General features: G+C 39.4%; 2 protein-coding genes across 7 annotated transcripts in view; both read right to left on the bottom strand.

The window, feature by feature from the left end:
* PARP15 (poly(ADP-ribose) polymerase family member 15) overlaps nucleotides 1–15,922 on the bottom strand; it is a 63,315-nt gene extending 47,393 nt beyond the window's left edge. Inside the window, exon 1 of one of the 4 annotated variants that reach the window (XM_008950496.5) lies at nucleotides 15,257–15,922. In XM_008950496.5, coding sequence (XP_008948744.2) covers nucleotides 15,257–15,442 — 186 coding nt within the window. In that variant the 5' untranslated portion in view covers nucleotides 15,443–15,922. The remainder of the gene's footprint in view (nucleotides 1–15,256) is intronic. The other 3 variants (XM_003825200.6, XM_063602549.1, XM_008950497.5) reach the window with 3 other exon arrangements.
* Nucleotides 15,923–17,905: 1,983 nt separating this feature from the next.
* Nucleotides 17,906–21,450, bottom strand: part of DTX3L (deltex E3 ubiquitin ligase 3L) — a 60,086-nt gene continuing 56,541 nt past the window's right edge. For all 3 annotated transcript variants that reach the window (XM_055110348.2, XM_055110347.2, XM_003825199.5), the window contains one exon: nucleotides 17,906–21,433. In XM_055110348.2, coding sequence (XP_054966323.1) covers nucleotides 21,364–21,433 — 70 coding nt within the window. In that variant the 3' untranslated portion in view covers nucleotides 17,906–21,363. The remainder of the gene's footprint in view (nucleotides 21,434–21,450) is intronic.

The raw sequence follows: 21,450 nt of genomic DNA, 5'->3' as shown, positions 1-21,450 counted from the left end.
AGCTTGAACCTGGGGGGCGAAGGTTGCAGTGAGCTGAGATTGCGCCACTGCACTCCAGCCTGGACGACAGAGGGAGACTCTGTCTCAAAAATATAGATAGATAGATGATAGATAGGTAGGTAGATAGATAGATAGATAGATAGATAGATAGATAGATAGATAGACAGATACTTTTATCTTCTAGTCTATACATATATATATGTTCAAGGTGACTAGAAGATAAAGTGATTTACAAATTGAATGTTCAAGGTGACTAGAAGATAAAATGATTTACAAAAATGAAGTAGCAGAGCTCATTCCTGGCATAGTGGATAAGGGCATACACATTGGAGTCAGAGAGATTTGATTTTGAATTCTTGCTGTAGCATTAATAAGGCCATTTAGTGTAAGGCTTAAAAGCAAGGGTTGCCTGGGATTTGAATCCCAGCTCCACCATTACTGAATGTGTGACTTTGGGCAAGTCATTTATCTTCTCTATGTCTTAGTTTCCTCACCCAGAAAGTGAGGATAATGATACTACTTGCCTTGTAAGAAGATTAAAAGAGTTAACATTAGTTTAATGGTTAGAACAGTGCTATGTGCATGCTTGACTTTCCCCTCTTGCTTTGCCTTGTCTGGTTTTCTTTTTTTTTTTTAATTTTAATTTTAATATTTATTTTAAGTTCTGTGGTACATGTGCAGGATGTGCAGGTTTGTTACATAGGTAAATGTCTGCCATGGTGGTTTGCTGCACCTAAATACCCATCACCTCAGTATTAAGCCCAGTGTGCATTAGCTATTTTTCCTCATGTTCTCCCTTCCCCCACCTCACTGCCCGACAGGCCCCAGTGTGTGCTGTTCCCTTCCCTGTATTCATGTGTTCTCACTGTTCAGCTCCGGCTTATAAGTGAGAACATGTGGTGTTTGGTTTTCTGTTCCTGTGTTAGTTTGCTGAGGATACTGGCTTCCAGCTCCATCCATGTCCCTGCAAAGGACATGATCTCATCCTTTTTATGGCAGCATAGTATTCCATGATATATATGTACCACATTTTCTTTATTCAGTCTATCATCATTGGGCATTTGGGTTGATTCCATGTCTTTGCTATTGTGAAAAGTGCTGTAATGAACATATGTATGCATGTATCTTTGTAACAGAATGATTTATATTCCTTTGGATACATACCCAGTAATGGGATTGCTGGGTCAAATGGTATTTCTGGTTCTAGATCTTTGAGGAATCACTACACCATCTTCCACAATGGTTGAACTAATTTACATTCCCACCAACAGTGTGAAAGCATTCTTATTTCTCTGCAAACTCACCAGCATCTATTGCTTCTTGACTTTTTAATAATCACCATTCTGATTGGCGTGAGATGGTATCTCATTCTTTTAATGAAGACCCATTGTGGGACGCCTGGAATCTCAAAGTAGCATGCAACCATAGTTTGCAAATGAAAGGTGAAAACTATAGTCTGTCTTATCAATACCTTTTTTTTTTTTTTTTTTTTTGAGACAGAGTCTCGCTCTGTCACCAGGCTGGAGTGCAGTGGCGCGATCTCGGCTCGGCTCACTGCAATAACCGCCTCCCTGGTTCAAGCAATTCTCCTGCCTCAGCCTCCTGAGTAGTGGGGATTACAGGCATGCGCCACCATGCCCAGCTAATATTTGTATTTTTAGTAGAGACGCAGTTTCACCATGTTCGCCAGGATGGTCTTGATTTCCTCACCTTGTGATCTGCTCGCCTCGGCCTCCCAAAGTGCTGGGATTACAGGCGTGAGCCACTGTGCCTGGCCCCAATATTTTTAAGAAAAGTGACGACTTTAATGTTGTGTGTTACTCCCACCCTGAAGTCACCATTGGCTTCTGGCGGGCCAGTAACAGACTCCATGAGCAAGGATAGCATGTTCTCAGTCATGATGTCTTGGATATTGTGAAGTACAACCAAAAGAGAGACTTGTAAAGGATCCCTTTTGCAAATTCATCTATTTCATCTGTTTCCACTTCTTCCATTTTATCCACTCTTCTGGAAAGTATTACTTTTGTGCCTGAATGTTCCAACTTACTGATTTTTATGGAGACAGAAACACTCAGGATATTTTTATATCTGATTTGAGATTTGAAAGGATTTGGCCTTTATATTACTTCCTATTTTTAAATACTTTGGAAGAAAATAGATTTGACTCATTGCTTTATTCTTTTAATAACAAGGAAAATGGTAACTCATTGGCTAAAATATTGCATAAAGTTAAACATTATATTTTGTAAAGTCAGATTTACTCACCAAATCATGGGGAAAAAAGTAATAAACATGATAGTAAATGATGGCGATCATCCACTGATTTAAGTTAATAGAGCTACAACATTTTACCGCAAAGAAAGTTTCTGTTAGTGCATAACAAAAGGGCAGTCTACGGATGTAACCAAGACACAAAAGTGTTGCATATTCAGAAAGAAGACTGGGTTTAAGTAGACTTTTATCACAAAGGAAGGGGACAATAGAGACTCTGACTTCCATTTTTCATTTTTTTTATCTTTGAAAGAGAAATAAAGGAACTTTCCTTTAGCATAATAAAGAGTCAAAGTCAACAGTATTCACAGTGAAGAAGTCACTCTCCTTAGAAGTAGTAAAAATCAAAATAAAACAAAAGTCAGATATGTATACTGATATGTATACTTTGCTTCAATATATTATTTGGGGCTGGGCACGGTGGCTCACGCCTGTAATCCCAGCACTTTGGGAGGCCGAGGCAGGTGGATCACGAGGTCAGGAGATCAAGACCATCCTGGCTAACAAGGCGAAACCCCGTCTCTAATAAAAATGCAAAAAAAATTAGTTGGGTGTGGTGCCGGGTGCCTGTAGTCCCAGCTACTTGGGAGGCTGAGGCAGGAGAATGGCATGAACCCCAGAGGTGGAGCTTGCAGTGAGCCGAGATCATGCCACTGCACTCCAGCCTGGGCAACAGAGCGAGACCCCGTCTCAAAAAAAAAAAAAAAGAAAAAAAAATATATATATATATATTATTTGGAACTCTTCTTGGTCATCCAAATAAGGTGAGGAAAAGAAAAGAGGGTAAGTATAGAAATGAAAATGATAAAAAGTTATGCTTTACAGGCCGGGCGCGGTGGCCCATGCCTGTAATCCCAGCACTTTGGGAGGCCGAGGCAGGTGGATCATGAGGTCAGGAAATCAAGACCATCCTGGCTAACACGGTGAAACTCTGTCTCTACTAAAAATACAAAAAAATCAGCCAGGCGTGGTGAAGGGCACCTGTAGTCCCAGCTACTTGAGAGGTTGAGGCAGAAGAATGGCGTGAACCCAGGACACAGAGCTTGCAGTGAGCCAAGATCGTGCCACTGCACCCCAGAGACAGAGAGAGACTCTGTCTCAAAAAGAAAAAAAAAAAGTTATGCCTTACAAATAATACAACATTTTGTGAAAATAAAAAATAACATGAATGAGAAAGTGAAAAGACAACTCACAGAATGGAAGAAATATTTTCAAATCATATAGCCAATAAGACTTGTACCTAGAATATATAAAGATCCCTTACAAGTCAACAATTTTAAAAAATCCAATTTAAAAACCAACAAAGGATTTGAATAGACATTTCTTAAAGGAAGATATACAAATGGCCAATGAGGACATTAAAAAGATGCACAAGGTCGTTAGCCATTAAGAAAGTGGAAATCAAAACCATGATGAGGTGCCACTTCACCCTACTAGAATGACTAAAATGAAAGACACATTGCTGGTGGAAATATAAAATAAGGCAACGATTTAGGAAAATAATGTATCAGTTCCTTAAAAAGTTAGTTACCACGTGACTCAGCAATTTCACTTCAAGGTATACACCCAAGAGGCATGAAAACATACGTCCACACAGTAACCTCTACAAAAATACTATGGACTGAATGTTTGTGTCCCTCTTTAAATTCTTAAGTTGAAGTCCTAATTCTCAATGTGATTGTATTTGGAGTTGGGGCTCTTGGGAGACAATTACGTTTAGATGAGGTCATGAGGGTGGACCCCATGATGGGATTAATATAAGAAGATGAAGGGACAAGCCCATGTGAGGAAACAGCAAGTAGGGGCCATCGACAAACCAGGATGAGAGAGCCCTTACTAAGAACTCTACCATGCTGGGACCCTGATCGCAAACCTCCAGCCTCCAGACTATGAGAAAAAAAGTTCATTTTTGAAGTCATCCAGTCTATGATATTTGATACAGTAGCCCAAGCTGACTGAGACAACAAATGTTCACAGGAGCATTATTCACAATCATCAAAAAGTAGAAACAACCCAAATGTCCATCAATTGAATGGATAAATAAAAGGTGATATATTCATACAATGGAATATTATTTGGTTAAAAGAAGAAAAAGTAATGAAGTTCTTATACATTCTGCAACATACCTGGAAAAAACATGCTAAGTGAAAGAAGCCAGTCACAAAAGGCCACATATTGTATGAATCCATTTATGTGAAATGTCCAGAATATATAAAGCCATGAAGACAGAAAGTATAGTAGTGGTTACCAGAGTTTGGGGGAGGAGGAAATAAGGGGTGACTGCTAATGCATATGGAGTTTCTCTTGCGGTGATGAAAATTTCTTTGTTTTATTTATTTTTATTTTTTAGAGACAGTCTTGCTCTGTTACCCAGGCTGGAGTGCAATGGCGCAATCATGGTTCACTGCAGCCTCAATCTCCCTGGCTCAAGTGATCCTCCCACCTCAGCTTCTGATGTAGCAGGGATTACAGGTATGAGCCACCACGCCTTGCTGAAAATTTCTAAAAGTAGATAGCAGTGGACTCAGTAAACATACTAACAACCACTGAATTGCACACTTTTAAAGAGTGAATTTTATGGCATGTAAATTATATCTTAATAAAGCTGGTACCAAAAAACAAGAATCAATAAACCAAAAAAAAAAATCAATAAACCAATTCCTAGAAAATATATAGATATGATACATTAGCTCATAGTAACAGAATAACTTAATTTTAATGGCAAAAATAAGCCTCAACAGATATTCTCTGCTCTTGCATAAATATATTACAAATAATAATAGTCTCCAAGGTAATTATAGATATAATAAAATAAAACTTAATCTCAAGACACTAACATGATAAACTATAAAATTTGGTAAAATGAAAGCAAAATGTAGATATTTTTAAAAAGATAATACCAAAGGAAATGATTAGGAACTTGGCTTGCTACACTTTAAAATGCATCTTTCCACAGACTGGGAGAAAAGTTTTACAAAAGATATATCTGATAAAAAGAAGTGTTATCTAAAACATACAAAGAACCCTTAAAAGTCAACAATTTTTTAAAAAAACACCAAATTTTAAAATGAGCAAAAGATGTGAACAGACACTTCACCAAGGAGGATATACAGACAGTAAATAAGCATATGAAAAGATGCACAATGTCATGTTAGTGAGTTGCAAATTCAAACAACAATGAAGCAGGGTGAAGTGGCTCACACCAGCCTGTAATCCTAGTACTTTAGGAGACTGAGAAGGGAGGATTTCTTGAGTCCAGGACTTCAAGACCTGGACAATATAGTGAGACCTCATCTCTACAAAAAATAAACAAAATAAGCCAGGTGTGGTGGCTTATAGTCCCAGCTACCAGGGAGGCTGAGGTGGAAGGATTACTTGATCCCAGGAGGTTGCGGCTGCAGTAAGTGATTGTGCCACTGCACTCCAGCCTGGGGGACAGAGCGAGACCCCAGCTCAAAAAATAAATAAATAAAAATAAAAACAAAACAACAATGAGCTACCCTATACGCCTGTTAGAATGGTGAAAATCCAGAACATTGGCAACACCAAATGCTGGCAAGGATGTGGAGCAACAGGAACACTCATTTGTTGTTGATGGGAATGCAAAATGGTACAGCTACTTTGAAGACAGTCTTGCAGTTTCTTACAAATCTAAACATACTCCTCTCATATTATCCAGCAGGCATGCTCATTGGTATTTACCCAAATGACTTGACAACTTTTGCCCATGCAAAAATCTGCACATAAATATTTATAGCAGCTTTATTCATAATTGCCAAAGCTTGGAAGCAACCAAGATGTCCTGCAGTAGGTGAATGGATACATAATCTACAGTACATTCAGACAAAGGACTATCATTTAGTGCTAAAAAGAAATGAGTTATCAAGACACACACACAAAAAACCACAGAGGAAACTTAAGGCATATAACTAAGTGAAAAAAGTCAATCTGAAAAGGCAAAATACAGTATGATTTCAACTATATGACATTCTGGAAAAGGCAAAGTTATGGAGACAGTAAAAAGATCAGCTGTTGCCAAGAGGGAGGATGAATAGCAGAGCACAGAGAGTTTTTAGGGCAGTGAAATTATTCTGTATGATACTATAATGGTATATACATATTATTAAACATTGTCAAAATCCATAGAATGTACAACAGCCAGAGTGAACCCAAATATAAACTAGGGGCTTTGGGTGATAATGATGTGTCAATGTAGGTTTGTAAATTGTGACAAATGTACCACTCTGGCACTGGATGTTGATAGTTGGGGGGATTGTGTGGGGGTGGGGTGTGAGGGGTATAGAGGAACTCTGTACTTTCTGCTAAATTGTGCTGGGAACCTAAAACTACTCTAAAAATTAAAGACTATTTTTTTAAAATGCATCCTTAAATACCAATTATAAAACTAAATAGTTCTAAGTTAAGAATGGATAATATAAGAACCACAATAGCAATTCTAGAAACAAGCCTTAATCTCTCAAAAAGTTTAACATATGGGTTGGGCATGTTGGCTCATGCCTGTAATCCCAGTACTTTGGGAGGCTGAGGTGGGAGGATCACTTCAGGCCAGGAGTTTGAGACCAGCCTAGGCAACACAGCAAGTCTTCATCTATACAAAATCTTTTCAAAAAATTAGCTGGGCATGGTGGTGTGTTCCTGCAGTCCTAGCTACTTAGGAGGGTGAGGTGGGAGGATCACTTGAACACAGGTTAGAGTGAGTCATGATTAGGCCACTGCACTCCAACAGAGATGATAGGAAAAAAAAATACGTTTAACATATGAAATATTAAGAATAGGAGAGTGAAAATATGAATCATCACTTAATAAATATTATTGGGAAAGTTGGGTTTTATTATGAAGAAAATTAAATATCAATTCATACCTCACAACCAACACCTAATCACAGTAAAACTAACACTGATGGGTTACAATTTTTAACTTTTAACACCCCAAAAGTAGTAGAATAAAAGTTCTATATTTATTTAACTAACTGTACTAAGGTGAAAATGTGTCAACTAATAAAGCAAATAGAAGATCTACCAATGGCAATTGATATGGATTCGCATAAAATACTAAAACATTAATTAAAAAAAAAGACATTTGCAAAACAGCAGTTACTCAAGAAATGTCGGTTCATAAATTGACACAATGGAACACAAGGCTGTATCCTCAACCAGGGTGGTAAACTGTCTAAAGTTCCAGAAATGGAATAGGGGATGGCAGTTTATGGAGTCCATGTGATAAATCAAAATAGTCTTCTATCAGATGATTGGCGAAAGGGCGAGTTCAGTATGCAAAAATGTAAATGTATCAGACCAGTCTGGTTCAGCTTTTATGTAACAAAGTTGTAAGTTGTTTTTCAGTTGCCATAGAACCCCAGGTTGAAGGTCACGTAGCTGAACACCCAAGTGTGCAACCACGGGCAGAACCTAAGTGTTCAGGAGCAAGGAATGGGGACTGTATTAAGTAGTGGACACTACATGGCAGGATCCAGGATCCAATCAGATAAAGTCCTGATGTCACTCCATAACAGGATCCAGTCAGATCATGTCTCTTAGCACTACCTCTTTGCAAGATCCAATCAGATCATACCCCATTATTCTATGGCTATAAAATCTGACCCAGCCTCCAGATTGGAGAGACAGATTTAAACAAGGTCTCCCTCTGTCACCCAGGCCAGAGTGCAGAAGTGCAAACACTACTCTCTGCAGCTTTGACCTCCTGGGCTCAAGCGATCCTCCCACCTCAGCCTCCTGAGTAGCTAGGTAGATTTAAGCACTTCCTCCTGTCTGTGTCAGCTGACTCAAAATAAATCTTTCTCACTGCAAAAACCTGGTACTTTAGTATTTGGCTTTCCATTACACAAGCAAATAGACCCAGTTTAGTTCGGTGACAAAAGGGCACTTCGGAGATATCAATGTTTAAAGCACTAGAATATGAGTTACATAAAAGTCAAGCAAATCAAGAATGGGTGAGTTTTTGAAAATCTATTACTATAATTCACCATATTAATAGGTTTAAGGAAAAAAAACCAACATGATTATTTCCAAAAATACTGAAAAAGCTTAGACCAAATTTAACACCGATTCCTAACAAAATCTCTTGAAAAATGGAAATGGGCCCGGCGTGGTAGCTCATGCCTGTAATCCCAGCACTTTGGGAGGCCACGGTGGGTGGATCACCTTAAGTCAGGAGTTCAAGACCAGCCTGACCAACGTGGTGAAATGCCATCTCCACTAAAAATGCAAAAATTAGCCAGGCATGGTCACACATGCCTGTAATCCCAGATACTCGGGAGGCTGAAGCAGGAGAATCGCCTGAACCCGGGGTGTGGAGGTTGTAGTGAGCCAAGATTGTGCCATTGTACTTCAGCTTGGGCAACAAGAGTGAAACTCCATCTCGGAAAAAAAAAAAAAAAAAGAAAGAAATGGATGAATATTTCCTTAACATGATAAAAACAGATGAACTTCAATCCCAAAGGAGCGTCTTACTTAGGAAAACTTTGTAGGTATTTTTTCATTAACGTCAGGAACAAGGTAAGTATGGTAACTGTGATTTAACATTGTTCTGTAGGAACTAACTAATGCAATTATATTGGTCAAAAAACAAGATCATAGAATAGAAAAAGATGAAATAAAACTGTCTTCACTTGAAGGTGACATGATTTATACCTGGAAGACCCTAAATTAAGTGGAAAATAATAATAATAATTTTAAAAACTCAGCTGGCAGTAATATATAAAATGAGCATGCAAACATCAAAATTCCTTGGAGAGAAGAAACAAATAAGGTGAATGCTACAATTGCTCCACATGGAGCTTACCACATAGGCTTACCACATAGGCTTACCACATGGAGAGCGGTGCAAGCCACAAAGCAGGAAAAAGAGACTCAGGAGAAGCCTGGAAGCCTCACTGAGTTGAGGAGACAGACAGACTTGGGACTTACCGGAGGCTAAAGTGACTAGAAATTACAAGTCAGAGTACTGGAGAGGAGAGAGTTGCGCAAAGAGCTCCAGAAGTCTACAGAGGATCCCCCTTGAGTCTCAAATGACAAAAGGGCTAAGAATAGTGCCTGTTCTCAATAGCCACAGTAGAAAAATCTCATAATTCTTATGGTATAGGGTAAAGCATTCAGAAGGGTTTTGCCTCCATGGTGGAAAAATTAACTATAGATTAAAGATCACTCTGCTCCTGCCTAACAAAGCTTAAAAGCAAGCCTCAAACAGGTGAAACATTTCTCAAGTAACTTAACTGTAACCCAGATACAATCTCAAGAATATTTGTTAAAGTGCAAAAATATTCAGGACTCAACAAGGTGAAATTCATATAATGTCTGGCATCCAATCAAAAATTACTAGGCATGAAAAAAGTAGCAATATATAATGCATAATGAAGAGAAAAATAAATCAATTGAAACTAATTTAAAAATGATTCAGACTGTGCTTGGTGGCTCACGCCTGTAATCCCAGCACTTTGGGAGGCCGAGGTGGGTGGATCACCTGAGGTCAGGAGTTTGAGACCAGCCTGACCAACATAGTGAAACCCTATCTCTACTAAAAATACAAAAAAAACTAGCCAGGCATGGTGGCAGGCACCTGTAATCCCAGCGTTTAGGAGGCTGAGGAAGGAGAATTGCTTGAACCTGGGAGACAGAGGTTGCAGCGAGCCGAGATCACGCCATTGCACTCCAGCTTGGGCAACAAGAGCAATACTCCATCTCAAAAAAAAAAAAAAAAAAGATACAGATGATAGAATTAGTAAACAAAGATATTAAAACAATTATTATAATGGCATTTCATACTTCCAAGAAGGTAGAGGAAAACACGGGCATACTTAGCAGACACTTACTATAAAGGAGAACCAAATCAAACTCCTAGAGAGAAAAAATGCAATGCCTGAGGTAAAAAAGAAAAAAAAACACTGTAAACACTGTATGGGATTAACAGCATAATTATATACAGCAGAAACAAAAGACAAGTGAAATTTAAGTCACAGCAATGGAAACTATGCAGAATGAAAGACACAAAATAATGAATAAATTATTAGTAAGCTATGGCAAAACTTTAAGAGGACTAATACGAAAGAGAGAGAGGAAGGTACAGGAGAAAATATTTGAAGAAATTATAGCCAAAAAAATTCAAATTTGATGAAAACTACAAACCAAGAAGCACAATAAACATGAAGAAAAACTACACCTAGACACATCTACTTGATTAAAACCAGTGATAAGGAGAAAATCTGAACAGCAATTAAAGAAAAAAGAATTACACACAGAAGGGTAAAGATAAGAATGACAGCAGACTTCCAGTTAGAAATAATGCAAGCTAGAAAACAGTAGAGCAATATCTTTAACTGTCAACTTAGAAAATGTCATTCATGCTGGGTGCAGTGGCTCTTACATTTAATCTCAACACTTTGGGAGGCTGAGGTGAGAGAATTGCTTGAGTCTGGGGGTTCAAGACCAGCCTGGGCAATATAGTGAGACCCCCATTTCTACAAAAAATGTTTAAAAACCAGCTGAATGCCAAGATGGTGCATGCTTGTGGTCCCAGCTACTCAGGAGGCTGAGGTGAGAGGATCACTTGAGCCCAGGAAGTCAAGGCTGCTGTGAGCAGTGTTTGCACCACTGCATTCCAGCCTGGATGACAGAGGGAGACCTTGTTTCAAAAAAAAAAAAGGAAATATCATTCACAATAAATGTGAAATAAAAACCTTTCAGACATGCAAAAGCTGAAAGAACTCATCACCAGTAGACCAGTGCTATAAGAAATGTTAAAAGGTTTTCAGAGAGAACAACAATAATGCTAGATGAAAATGGTAAAATGTGAGTAAATATAAAAGACTGGTTCTCTTATTTTTTACGTCACTTTTAATCTCCAAATAACCAAAACTATCTTAAGAAAGAACAACTAAGCTGGTGATCTTTCACTTCCTGATTTCAAAACATATTACAAAGCTACAGTAATCAAAACAGTACAGTACTGGCATAAAGAAGACATATAGAACAATGGACCAAAAAAGAAAAGCTTGATGGCATTGAATTTGGCAATGATTTCTTGGATATGACACCAAAAACACAGGCAATAAAAGTAAGAATAAACAAATGGACTACATGAAGCAAAAAACTGCATAGCAAAGGAAACAATCAACAGAATAAAAAGGTGATCTACAGAACAGGAGAAAATATTTGCAAATCATATATTGGTGAAGAGGTTAATATTCAGAACATACAAAGAACCCCTACAACTCAACTTCAACAAAAACCTGATTTAAAAATGGGCCAAGGACTTGAATAGACATTTCTCTGAAGAAGATATACAAATGGATGACAAGAATATAAAAAGATGCTCAACACTGCTAATCATTAGGGAAATAAAAATCAAAAGCATGGTGGAATATCACCTCATACCCATTAGGATGGGTGCTGTGAAAGAAAAGGAAAGGAAAGGAAGATGGGAAGGAAGGAAGAAAGAAAATAAATAACAAGTATTGTCAAGGATGTGAAGAAATTGGAATCCTTGTGTACTGTTGGTGGGAATGCAAAAATGATTTGGTTGCTATGGAAAACAGCATGGCAGTCCTAAAAAAATTAAAAATAGGATTACCATATGATCCAGCAATCCCAGTTCTGGATATAAATACAAAAGAATTGAAAACAGGATCTTGAAGAGATACAGTAATCTGTCACTTAATGATGGGGATACAGTCTGATAAATGTGTTATTAGGCAATTCTGTCATTGTGTGAACATCATAGAGTGTACTTACACAAACCTAGATGGTATAGCCTACTATACACCTAGGCTATATGGTATAGTCTATTGCTCCTAGGCTACAAATCTATACAGCATGTTAACATACTGAATACTACAGGCAATTGTAACACAATGGGATTTGTGTATTAAACATATCTAAATATAGAAAAGGTACAGTAAAAACACAGTATTATAATCTTCCAGGACCAGCATGGTTTACATGGTCGGTCACTGACTGAACTTCATTATGCAGAGCATGACTGTATTTGTACACCCAAGTTCATTATTATTAGTCACAATAGCCAAAAGGTGGAAGCAACCCAAATCCATCAGTTGGTGAATGTATAAACAAAATATGTTTATATATACGTATAAAATATTATTCAGCCTTAAAAAGGAAGGAAATTCTGACACATGCTATCACATGGATGAACCCGGAAGACATTATGCTAAGTGAAACGTCAGTCCCAAAAAGACAAACACATACTGTTTCAGTTTTGCAAGATGAAAAAGTTCTGAAGATTGCCTATGCAACAATGTAAACACACCTAACACTACTGAACTGTATACTTAAAAATGGTTAAGATGGTAAATCTGATGTTATATGTATTTTATAATTATTTTTAAAAATAAAAGAAAAAGAAACTTGGTAGATTTCAGTGCAAATATTATCAAGGGTAAAAATGTCATTTCATAATGACAAATGAACCAATTCATCAAGAGGAAATAATCCTAAACATTTTATTCCTAATAACAGAGCTTCAAAATATATGAAGCAAAATTGAGAGAACTCCGAGGAGAAAATAAACAAATCCACAATTATAGTTGGAGATTTCATCATCCTCTCTAAATAATTGATAGAACAAGTAGACATAAAATCAGTAAGGACATGAGGACTTGAACAACAACCAACTCCACCTAATTGACATTTATAGAACACTCTATCCAATGAGAGAATGTACTTTGTTTTCAAGTGTGCTTGGAAATTTACCAAGATAGATCATATTGTGTCCATAAGACAAATGTCTCTGTGTGTGTGTGCGCGTGCGCATATATATATATATATATATATATATATATATATATATATATATAGTTGCTGTTGTTGTTCAGACAGAGTCTTGCTCTGTCACCCAGGCTGGAGTGCAGTGGCGCAATCTCAGCTCACTGCAACCTCTGCCTCCCAGGTTCCAGCAATTCTCCTGCCTCAGCCTCTTGAGTAGCTGGGACTACAGGTGTGTGCCACCACGCCTGGCTAATTTTTGTATTTTTAGTAGAGACGAGTTTTCACCATGTTCGCCAGGCTGATCTTGAACTCCTGACCTCAAGTGATCCACCCACCTTGGCCTCCCAAAGTGCTGGGATTACAGGCGTGAGCCACCGCGACCGGCCCTCAATACATAGATTTTAAAGAATTCAGATAATGAAAAATATGTTTTCTGACCACAGTGAAATTTAACTATTAATAGAAAGCAGTAGCAAATTAGTGATACCTAAGGCTCCAAAGACTCTCTGCTGGATGATTTCATTTACATGACGTTCTGGAACTACAGGGACCAAAAGATGACCCTAGTGGTTGCCAGGAGCTCATCTTGAGTGAAGAGGTTGAAGACAAAGAAACTGGTAGAAAACTCTTTTATATCTTCATTATACTGGTAAACATTTGTCAAAACTCACAGAAGTATACACTAAAAAGTATGAATTTTCTAAATATAGAAAAGCTGTCTGTAAATTACACCTTAATTTTTAAAATGAAAGAAAACATCAAAGCATACATACACGTAAATAGACAATATAGCGAATGAGTAAACCTCATATATAATATTGAGAAAAAAGAAAAATTGAAATGTTTTATGTGAAGATAACTATAAACCTTCTTTAAAGACACAAAAGTAGACTTAAACAATGAAAAGGCATCCTTTGTTTCGCTTCCTTTTCTATGTGCTTCAAAACATTCCTTCATAATGGAGATTTCATTGGTTGTGTCGAGGATCAGTACACAGATATTTCAATTTGTACACTATTCTTAACATACACTCACAAAAAAGTTTAAAAAGTCATGTATTGTAATTGTTTTTAAAAGTTATTCTAGTGACTTTCCAGCTTAAAATTTGGAGGCAAATTTTCCTTAAGAGGATATGAAGTACCAGTATCTACAATTGTTGATAAGCTGTTACATATGTCCCACCAATTCACAATTTAATATCATATACATTACATACTCAAATTTTCAATCTTTCACAGCACAGTAGGTTAGACCATGTCAACACCACCTAAAGATATCAGCTCTCTGTAATTTATTAATTTAATGCAATCCCAATAAAAATTCCAAAGAGCTTTTCTTTTTTTTTTTTAAACTGATCATACATCAGAAAAGTTCATAAGGAAAAATAAACAACAAGAATAGCTAGGAAAATAGTGACAAGGAAGCACTCTCTAGGAAGACTAGCCCTGACTTTAAAACATACAGCGAAGCCTCTCTAAAGCAGATGAATAAACGGGTCAATGGATGAAAATAGAAGGTCCAGAAATACCCGAACCACATATGAAAGTCTAGTACATGATAAAGCTGGTATCTCAAGTTACTGGGACAGTGACAACCTTTATAATAAATGGTGTTGGGACACTTGATACCCATTTAAAAAAAATAATTAGATTCACTCCTCAAACCACACACAATAACACACTCCAAATGTATTATAGATCTAAATGTAAAAAATACATCAGTTCAAGTACTAGAAGCAAGCATGAGTGAACTCTTCTATAACTTGGGTGTAGGGAAGAGTATGACTAAAAGTCATATATTAAAATATGACTAAAAGTCTAGACGTCATAAAATAAAAGACTGGTAAGTCTTGCCACACAAAATTTAAAATATTTGCATGGCAAAGAGAAACAAAAGCCCCCATAAGCAAACTCAAAAAACAAAAAATAAATTGGGAGGACATATTCATAACACATATCACGAATAAAGGACTCGTATCCTTTCAAACTTTATAAAGAACTTTTAAATTTTAAGGGGGAAAAAAAAAAACACCAGAAATGCTAAGGAAAAAGAAGCAGCACGCATCCCCCTCTTCCGGAACAGGGAAATCAGTGTAGTCGGCGCCCCCTAGAAGAGAGGGTTCTGCGTGGCGTGGGGTCTCTGCGCCCGCTCGGGCTGCTGGGTCTTGCGGGCCCCAGGCTCAGCCCTGCTGTCCCCTTCCCGCACCCGTCCCCCGCGCTCCTCACCATACTCCGGGAGGAAGAGCGCCGGGAGGCCTTCCGCGCCCCACGGTTCCCGGCCGGCAGCACGCTCCCCGCCTCCCGATCTCGTCCGGCTCTGGAAGTAACACCTGCAACTCCATGCATAAGTTCTCTGGGGGTCGGAGCCCCTGGACTCAGAGCAGCGGCGGGAAGGGGGCCTGGCGCAGCCATCCTCAGCTCGCTGGGACTGCAGGTGCGCCCCACCCAACAGGCTTGTGCCTCGAACTTCCTTTCTCTGAAAACCGCTTCCGTCAAAGATTGAGGCCTCGAGTTTGCGAACAGCTGCCTCAGGATTGTGTCGCCCTTTGGGACAGACGTTGCTGCCAGACAAATCCTGGGTCAAAATCCTGAGGTCTGCAATTTTATTAGTTATGTAGCCTCAGTCAATAGCATCTGTACAGTGGGCACAGCCATAACTATTTCATGTTATTATCATGAAGATTAAATGAGATAAAGTCTGTAGAATGCCTGGCACATTAAAACACAAGAATCAGTATTCCTTTCCTTTTCTGTTGGGCATCCCACTCCTTTCCCCCCAATTCTCCCTACACACCCATATTTAGACAAATACACTGGGTTCTTTCCTGTGCTCCCTAATCCAGGGCTGGAGTCAGGTTCCCCTCCGGCCCAACAGGGCATTATTTAATTCAATCAACGCGTATTGAAGGCCTTTGATATGCCTGGCACTGTGTTAAGATTATAAAGATGAATTAGACACAGATCCCCTCTCTTTGGAGTGAGGGGGGAAGTAGGAGGTGGAGAAATAAAACATAGATTAATACAGTTACCTTGTGTATCACGAAAAGTCCTGGCAGTATACAGATGGTATACTCAAAATTAATAATTGAAGATAATTTAATAAAGAAATTATTTACACAGGTGTGGGCAAAGGGTTAAGGAAACCAGTGAGAGATGGTGAAGTAGCCTCCTCCCCTTACCATCTAGGCTGAAGGGGCAAGGGAGGGGGCATCTCCTGAACTTGGTAAGAGCTATACCAAGTGCCAGCAGGTAGAACCCATGACTGCTTTCGGAAGACAGCCAGGGGAGTATAAGCATCCCAAGTACTCTCTCCGTGTGCCTTCCAGTCTCGTGCTGGTACCTCCCACTGCAGAACCCAATGAGTAATCAGAGAATGGAGCTGATGTGGTACTTAGAGGTCAGCCCTCAGTACCACCTCCAAGGCAGAGAGCAGGGTAAAAGGTTTTGGTATCGTATTTGCATTGAGATACATATAAAGTATTAGGATAACAGAAATCAGTGGTTCGTTGTAATTTAGAGACAAGATTGGAGAAAAGTTTCTATAGTAGTGGCATTTCAGTAAGACCTTGGATGATGAGTAGGGGACTTTCTAAGAGGAAAATGAGGTGAAGAATGAGAATGAGGTGTGTCTCTCTCTCCCTCTCTCTCTTCAGAGTTCCCTTTTTCATTATCTGTCATGCAGAGAGCAGGGATGGGGGTGGATTACACAGAACAAAGATCACATGAATGAAAGCATAGACTGTGCTTTGGAAAATCTTGTAGTCTGGTGTGACTGAACCCTAGGGACTTGGTGGTGAGGAAGGAACACAAAGTATGCAAAGTGGCATGAGCAATCGCTAACGGCCATGCTGCTGAGTTTAAACTCTATTTTCTAGGCCAGTGGATCTCTAAATGTAATTCCCAGACCAGCCACATCAGGTTCATTGTGAAGCAGTAACCAGGGTGATAACCCCTAGCACCGCGTTACGTTACATCTTACTTTGCCTCACTTCTCTTTTTGTTTGTCCTTGGGCTTGGACCTCCAAAATTATTAATATCTTAATCTTTGCATCAAGCTCTATGTTTTAGATCTGATCAATAAAAATGACCCAATCGATAAAAAAGGAAATAGCACCTAACTTCTGTATGGAAATCAAACCAAAAACAGTACTAAACTTTTTTTTTTTTTTGAGACAGAGTCTCGCTCTGTTGCCCAGGCTGGAGTGCAGTGGCCTGATCCCAGCCTACTGCAACCTCTGCCTCCTGGGTTCAAGCGATTCTCATGCCTCAGCGTCCGGAATAGCTGGGATTACAGATGTGTACCACCATGCCTGGATAATTTTTGTAAACACTAAACTATTACGGTAAGTGTAAGGAAGTCCAATAAAGATCTTATTTTTCTCCTAATGATTACTTTGATGCTATTTTCAGGGAAGCATCAAATATGTATTATTCTTTTATTTTATTTTTTCTTTGGAGAGAAGGGTGCCCCTGATCTAATAGTGCTCAATGACCTGTCTGGGTACTTCAGCACCAATGTTGGAGAGGTGAAACAGAACCTCGAGAAGCAAGGAGGGGGCAAATATAGTTTGATAGGGTATTGTATATACTTTCTCCAGGAGAGAAGAGATGATATCTGCAGCCTACTTTTATCTTTATAACCTATGTGTTATAAGGAAAAAATACTGAGAAATGTGATTTTTACAGCCAAAAGTAACAGCAGTGAAGTCAAGAGTAGTTAAGTTGTACTGTGATCATATTTAGGAAGCAGCTACACACAAAATCAACCAAAGATCTCCATGCACATGTTATACAACTGTATGCTGTGTGTGTTGTAGGAAACACCCAGAATCTCAATCTAAAGGAAAAAAAAAAGAAGCAAGGGAAAGAACACAATTTGTTCCAAAGCTTTAACTTTATTTAAAGCAGATACAGATGATAACAGCTTCCAAAGAGTAAAAGCAGTAACCCAAATGCTCTGCAATCTCCCACACCATGAAACTTGCATGTCACACACAGTGCAATCTCCCATCCAGAATCCAGAACTTAGTAGAAACCAAACTTTTGCGTCTTTGGAACAAATTTAGCTAAAAGATGAATAGCTAGAAAATAACTATAATGGTAAAGAATTTAATGAATCACCAAAAACTAAATTTATAATCTGATTTTTTTAAAGAACATGTATCATTTAGCTTAAGCTTCCTCAACTCTCTGGACAAAGAAAAAGATTCTGAGTTTTTAAGTTCTTCAAATAGGATTTCCTCTGGGGAAATTTGCTTGAGTACTGTGTGGGAATCCATTTCTGAGAGAAGCCCAGAATAAAGGGATCGCCTCAGCCTGCTCCATGGAGAAGTACCCTCATGGGAGACAGTACAGCTCTGGGGGGCAGAGCTATGGGGGCAGACTACCTGGTTCATATCCCAGCATTTCCACTTATTAACTGTGTGACCTTTGGCAAGTTGCTTATCCTCTCTGTGCACCAGTTTTCTCAGTTATAAAATGGGAATATGAACTGTATCAATCACACAGATGTAAAGCTGTTGTAAAGGGGACAAACTAAGGTAAGTACTCATTAAATATTAGCTATTATTATCTGATAAAAAATTTGTGCATGTGTGTATGTGTATCTTTGGGAAAAGAAGAAGACATCTTGTTTACTATTTTTTTTGGAGAGAGGCTGGGACATGGATAATCACATAATTTGCTATTATTACTTTAATCTGACTTGAAGAACCGTTTAAAAATAAAATTTAGCATGTCATATATTCCTTATAGTAGGCTTATTTCACCTTTTTTCTGTCCAGAGAGAGTATCAGTGAGAAAGATTTTAAGGGTGAAAACATGAATTGGTGGGACTTAGTAAAGAGCTGAAAAACTACTACAATGTGGGCTACGGTTATTATAAAATGATATAGATGGAAACTAGAGTAAGTTTATTTTGTCTGTTAAACCTGGAAGTGAGCTAGGCATGGTCACTCACGCCTGTAATCCCAACACTTTGGGAGCCCAAGGCAGGAGGATCCCTTGAGCCCAGGAGTTCAAGACCAGTCTGGGCAACACAGGGACACCCCATCTCGACCAAAAAAAAAAAAAAAAAAAGCCAGTCATGGTGGTGCACGTCTGTGGTCCCAGCCACTTGAGAGGCTGAGGTGGGAGGATCACTTGGCCCCAGGAGGTTGAGGCTGCAGTGAGTCGTCATTGTGCCACTGCACTCCAGCCTGGGGGACACAGTGAGACCCTGTCTCAAAACAACAACAACAACAAAAACAAAGCAAAACAAAACAAAAAACACTTGGAAGTGGGGTATACTCAAAAATATAAAATTATCTAGAGAAAAACAATGCTCAGAAATATGTAGCATTACTGTGGCAGGGCAAGTGCACCCAATATGGCAGTTTACAAGGAACAGAAAGCAAAGGCTCAAGTGAGGGGCCTGGTCAGAGTTCAGGCTCCAAGTGTTCTAGAATAAGAAACTCAAGTCAGGCACCGTGGCACGTGCCTATAATCCCATCTACTCGAGAGGCCAAGGTTGGGGGATGGCTTGAGCCCAGGAGTTCAAGTCCAGTCTTGATGTCTTCCCTTGAGAGACAGGGCAATATAGTAAGGACTTGTCTCTTAAGGGAAAAAGCAATGAAAGAAAGAAGCTCAGTTTTCCAAATTAGTAGCGAGGACTCCAGAAATGGCTTCCTTACTCCTGCCTCTGCCAAAGATTTAGGAGGCAAATATCCCTCTGCTGGCTTACTAGCAACCTGAGTCAGGCAAACAATTTTATGAAACACTGCTATAGTTTAGTTTGTTTGACCTCCTCCAAATCTCATGTTGAAATTTGATCCTCAGTGTTGGAGGTGAAGCCTAACGGGAGGGGTCTGGGTCATGGGGGCAGATTCCCCCATGAATGGCTTGGTGCTGTTCTCATGGGAGTGACTCACTCTTAGTTCCTGAAGAACTGCTTGTTAAAAAGAGCCTGGCACCTCCCCCACACCTCTCTCTCACTTCCTCTCTGTCATTTGATTTCTGCACACACTGGCTGCCCTTTGCTATGAATGGAAGCAGCCTGAGGCTTTCACCGGATGCCCAACCTTCTAGCCAGCAAAATTGTGAGCCAAACAAACCTTTTTCTTTATCAATTACCCAGTCTCAGGTGTTCTTTTATAGCAACACAAACAGACTAAGACAGGCACCAACTATATACTAGGCTCTTGGTCATTAAAAATGATAGTCTTGGGTGGGTGTGGTGGCTTATGCCTGTAATTCCAGCACTTTGGGAGGCCAAGGCAGGAGGATCGTTTGAGCTCAGGAGTTTGAATCCAGCCTGGCCAACATGGCAAAACCCCGTCTCTACTAAAAATACAAAAAATTAGCCGGGTGTGGAGGCACACACCTGTAATCCCAGCTACTCAGGAGGCTGAGGCAGGAGAATCGCTTGAACCCGGGAAGTGGAGGTTGCAGTGAGCCAAGATCACACCACTGCATTCCAGCCTGGGTGACAGAGCGAGACTCCATCTCAAATAATAATAATAATAGTCTTATTCCATTTATTACCAATGCTTGCCCAATCTCTACTGATGGCCACTTTTCTTACCATGAGTAAGAAAGCAGAATATGGGTCTTTAATTTTTCACAACCAACCCTTTTTCCTCCCATTTACAATAGAATTTCACTTTCACAGGTAGAGATGAAGGGGAAAACACACAAAAAACCAAAGAACCACCCCAGAGATGGCAATGAAAAAGAGATCAATTGGCAGCTGAGAGTCCAACTGAAGGACACAGAAGATGATTTCAGACCCACCTCTAACCCCAGTGATGACACAAGAGGGATGACACCTTTGCAGCAGATTTTACACAGATTTGGGGGGCTTTTGTCTTCCATAAAAAGTATCACTCCAGGGCTGGGCGCGGTGGCTCACGCCTATAATCCCAACACTTTGGAAGGCCGAGGCGGGCGGATCACGAGGTCAGGAGATCGAGACCATCCTGGCTAACACAGTGAAACCCTGTCTCTACTAAAAATGCAAAAACAAAAATTAGCCGGGCATGGTGGTGGGCGCCTGTAGTCCCAGCTACTCGAGAGGCTGAGGTAGGAGAATGGCGTGAACCTGGGAGGCGGAGCTTGCAGTGAGCCGAGATCATGCCACTGCACTCCAGCGCGAGCGACAGAGCAGACTCCGTCTCAAAAAAAAAAGTATCACTCCAGAAATGACAGACTAGCAGATTGTTATTCTTATACAAACCATTTCTTGAGAAGAAAAATTTCAAAGTCCTTTCTACATAAGGATTTAGACTGGCATTAAATCAGCCTCCTAAAATATATTTTTTTGAAAGCTTGATTTAAGACATCTTCCAGCAGTTTTCTTACTCAATTCCTTTGGCTTTCAGCTCCTCTTTGACACGTTTCAGGTAAGAAGGATCAGGATAGCCATACCTGAAGAAACAAAAATT

Source organism: Pan paniscus, chromosome 2, assembly GCF_029289425.2.
Source record: "Pan paniscus chromosome 2, NHGRI_mPanPan1-v2.0_pri, whole genome shotgun sequence".
In the NCBI taxonomy this organism is placed as follows: domain Eukaryota; kingdom Metazoa; phylum Chordata; class Mammalia; order Primates; family Hominidae; genus Pan; species Pan paniscus.
The sequence above is the reverse complement of the archived record's forward strand: the minus strand, read 5'-3'. Positions and strand labels throughout refer to the sequence as shown.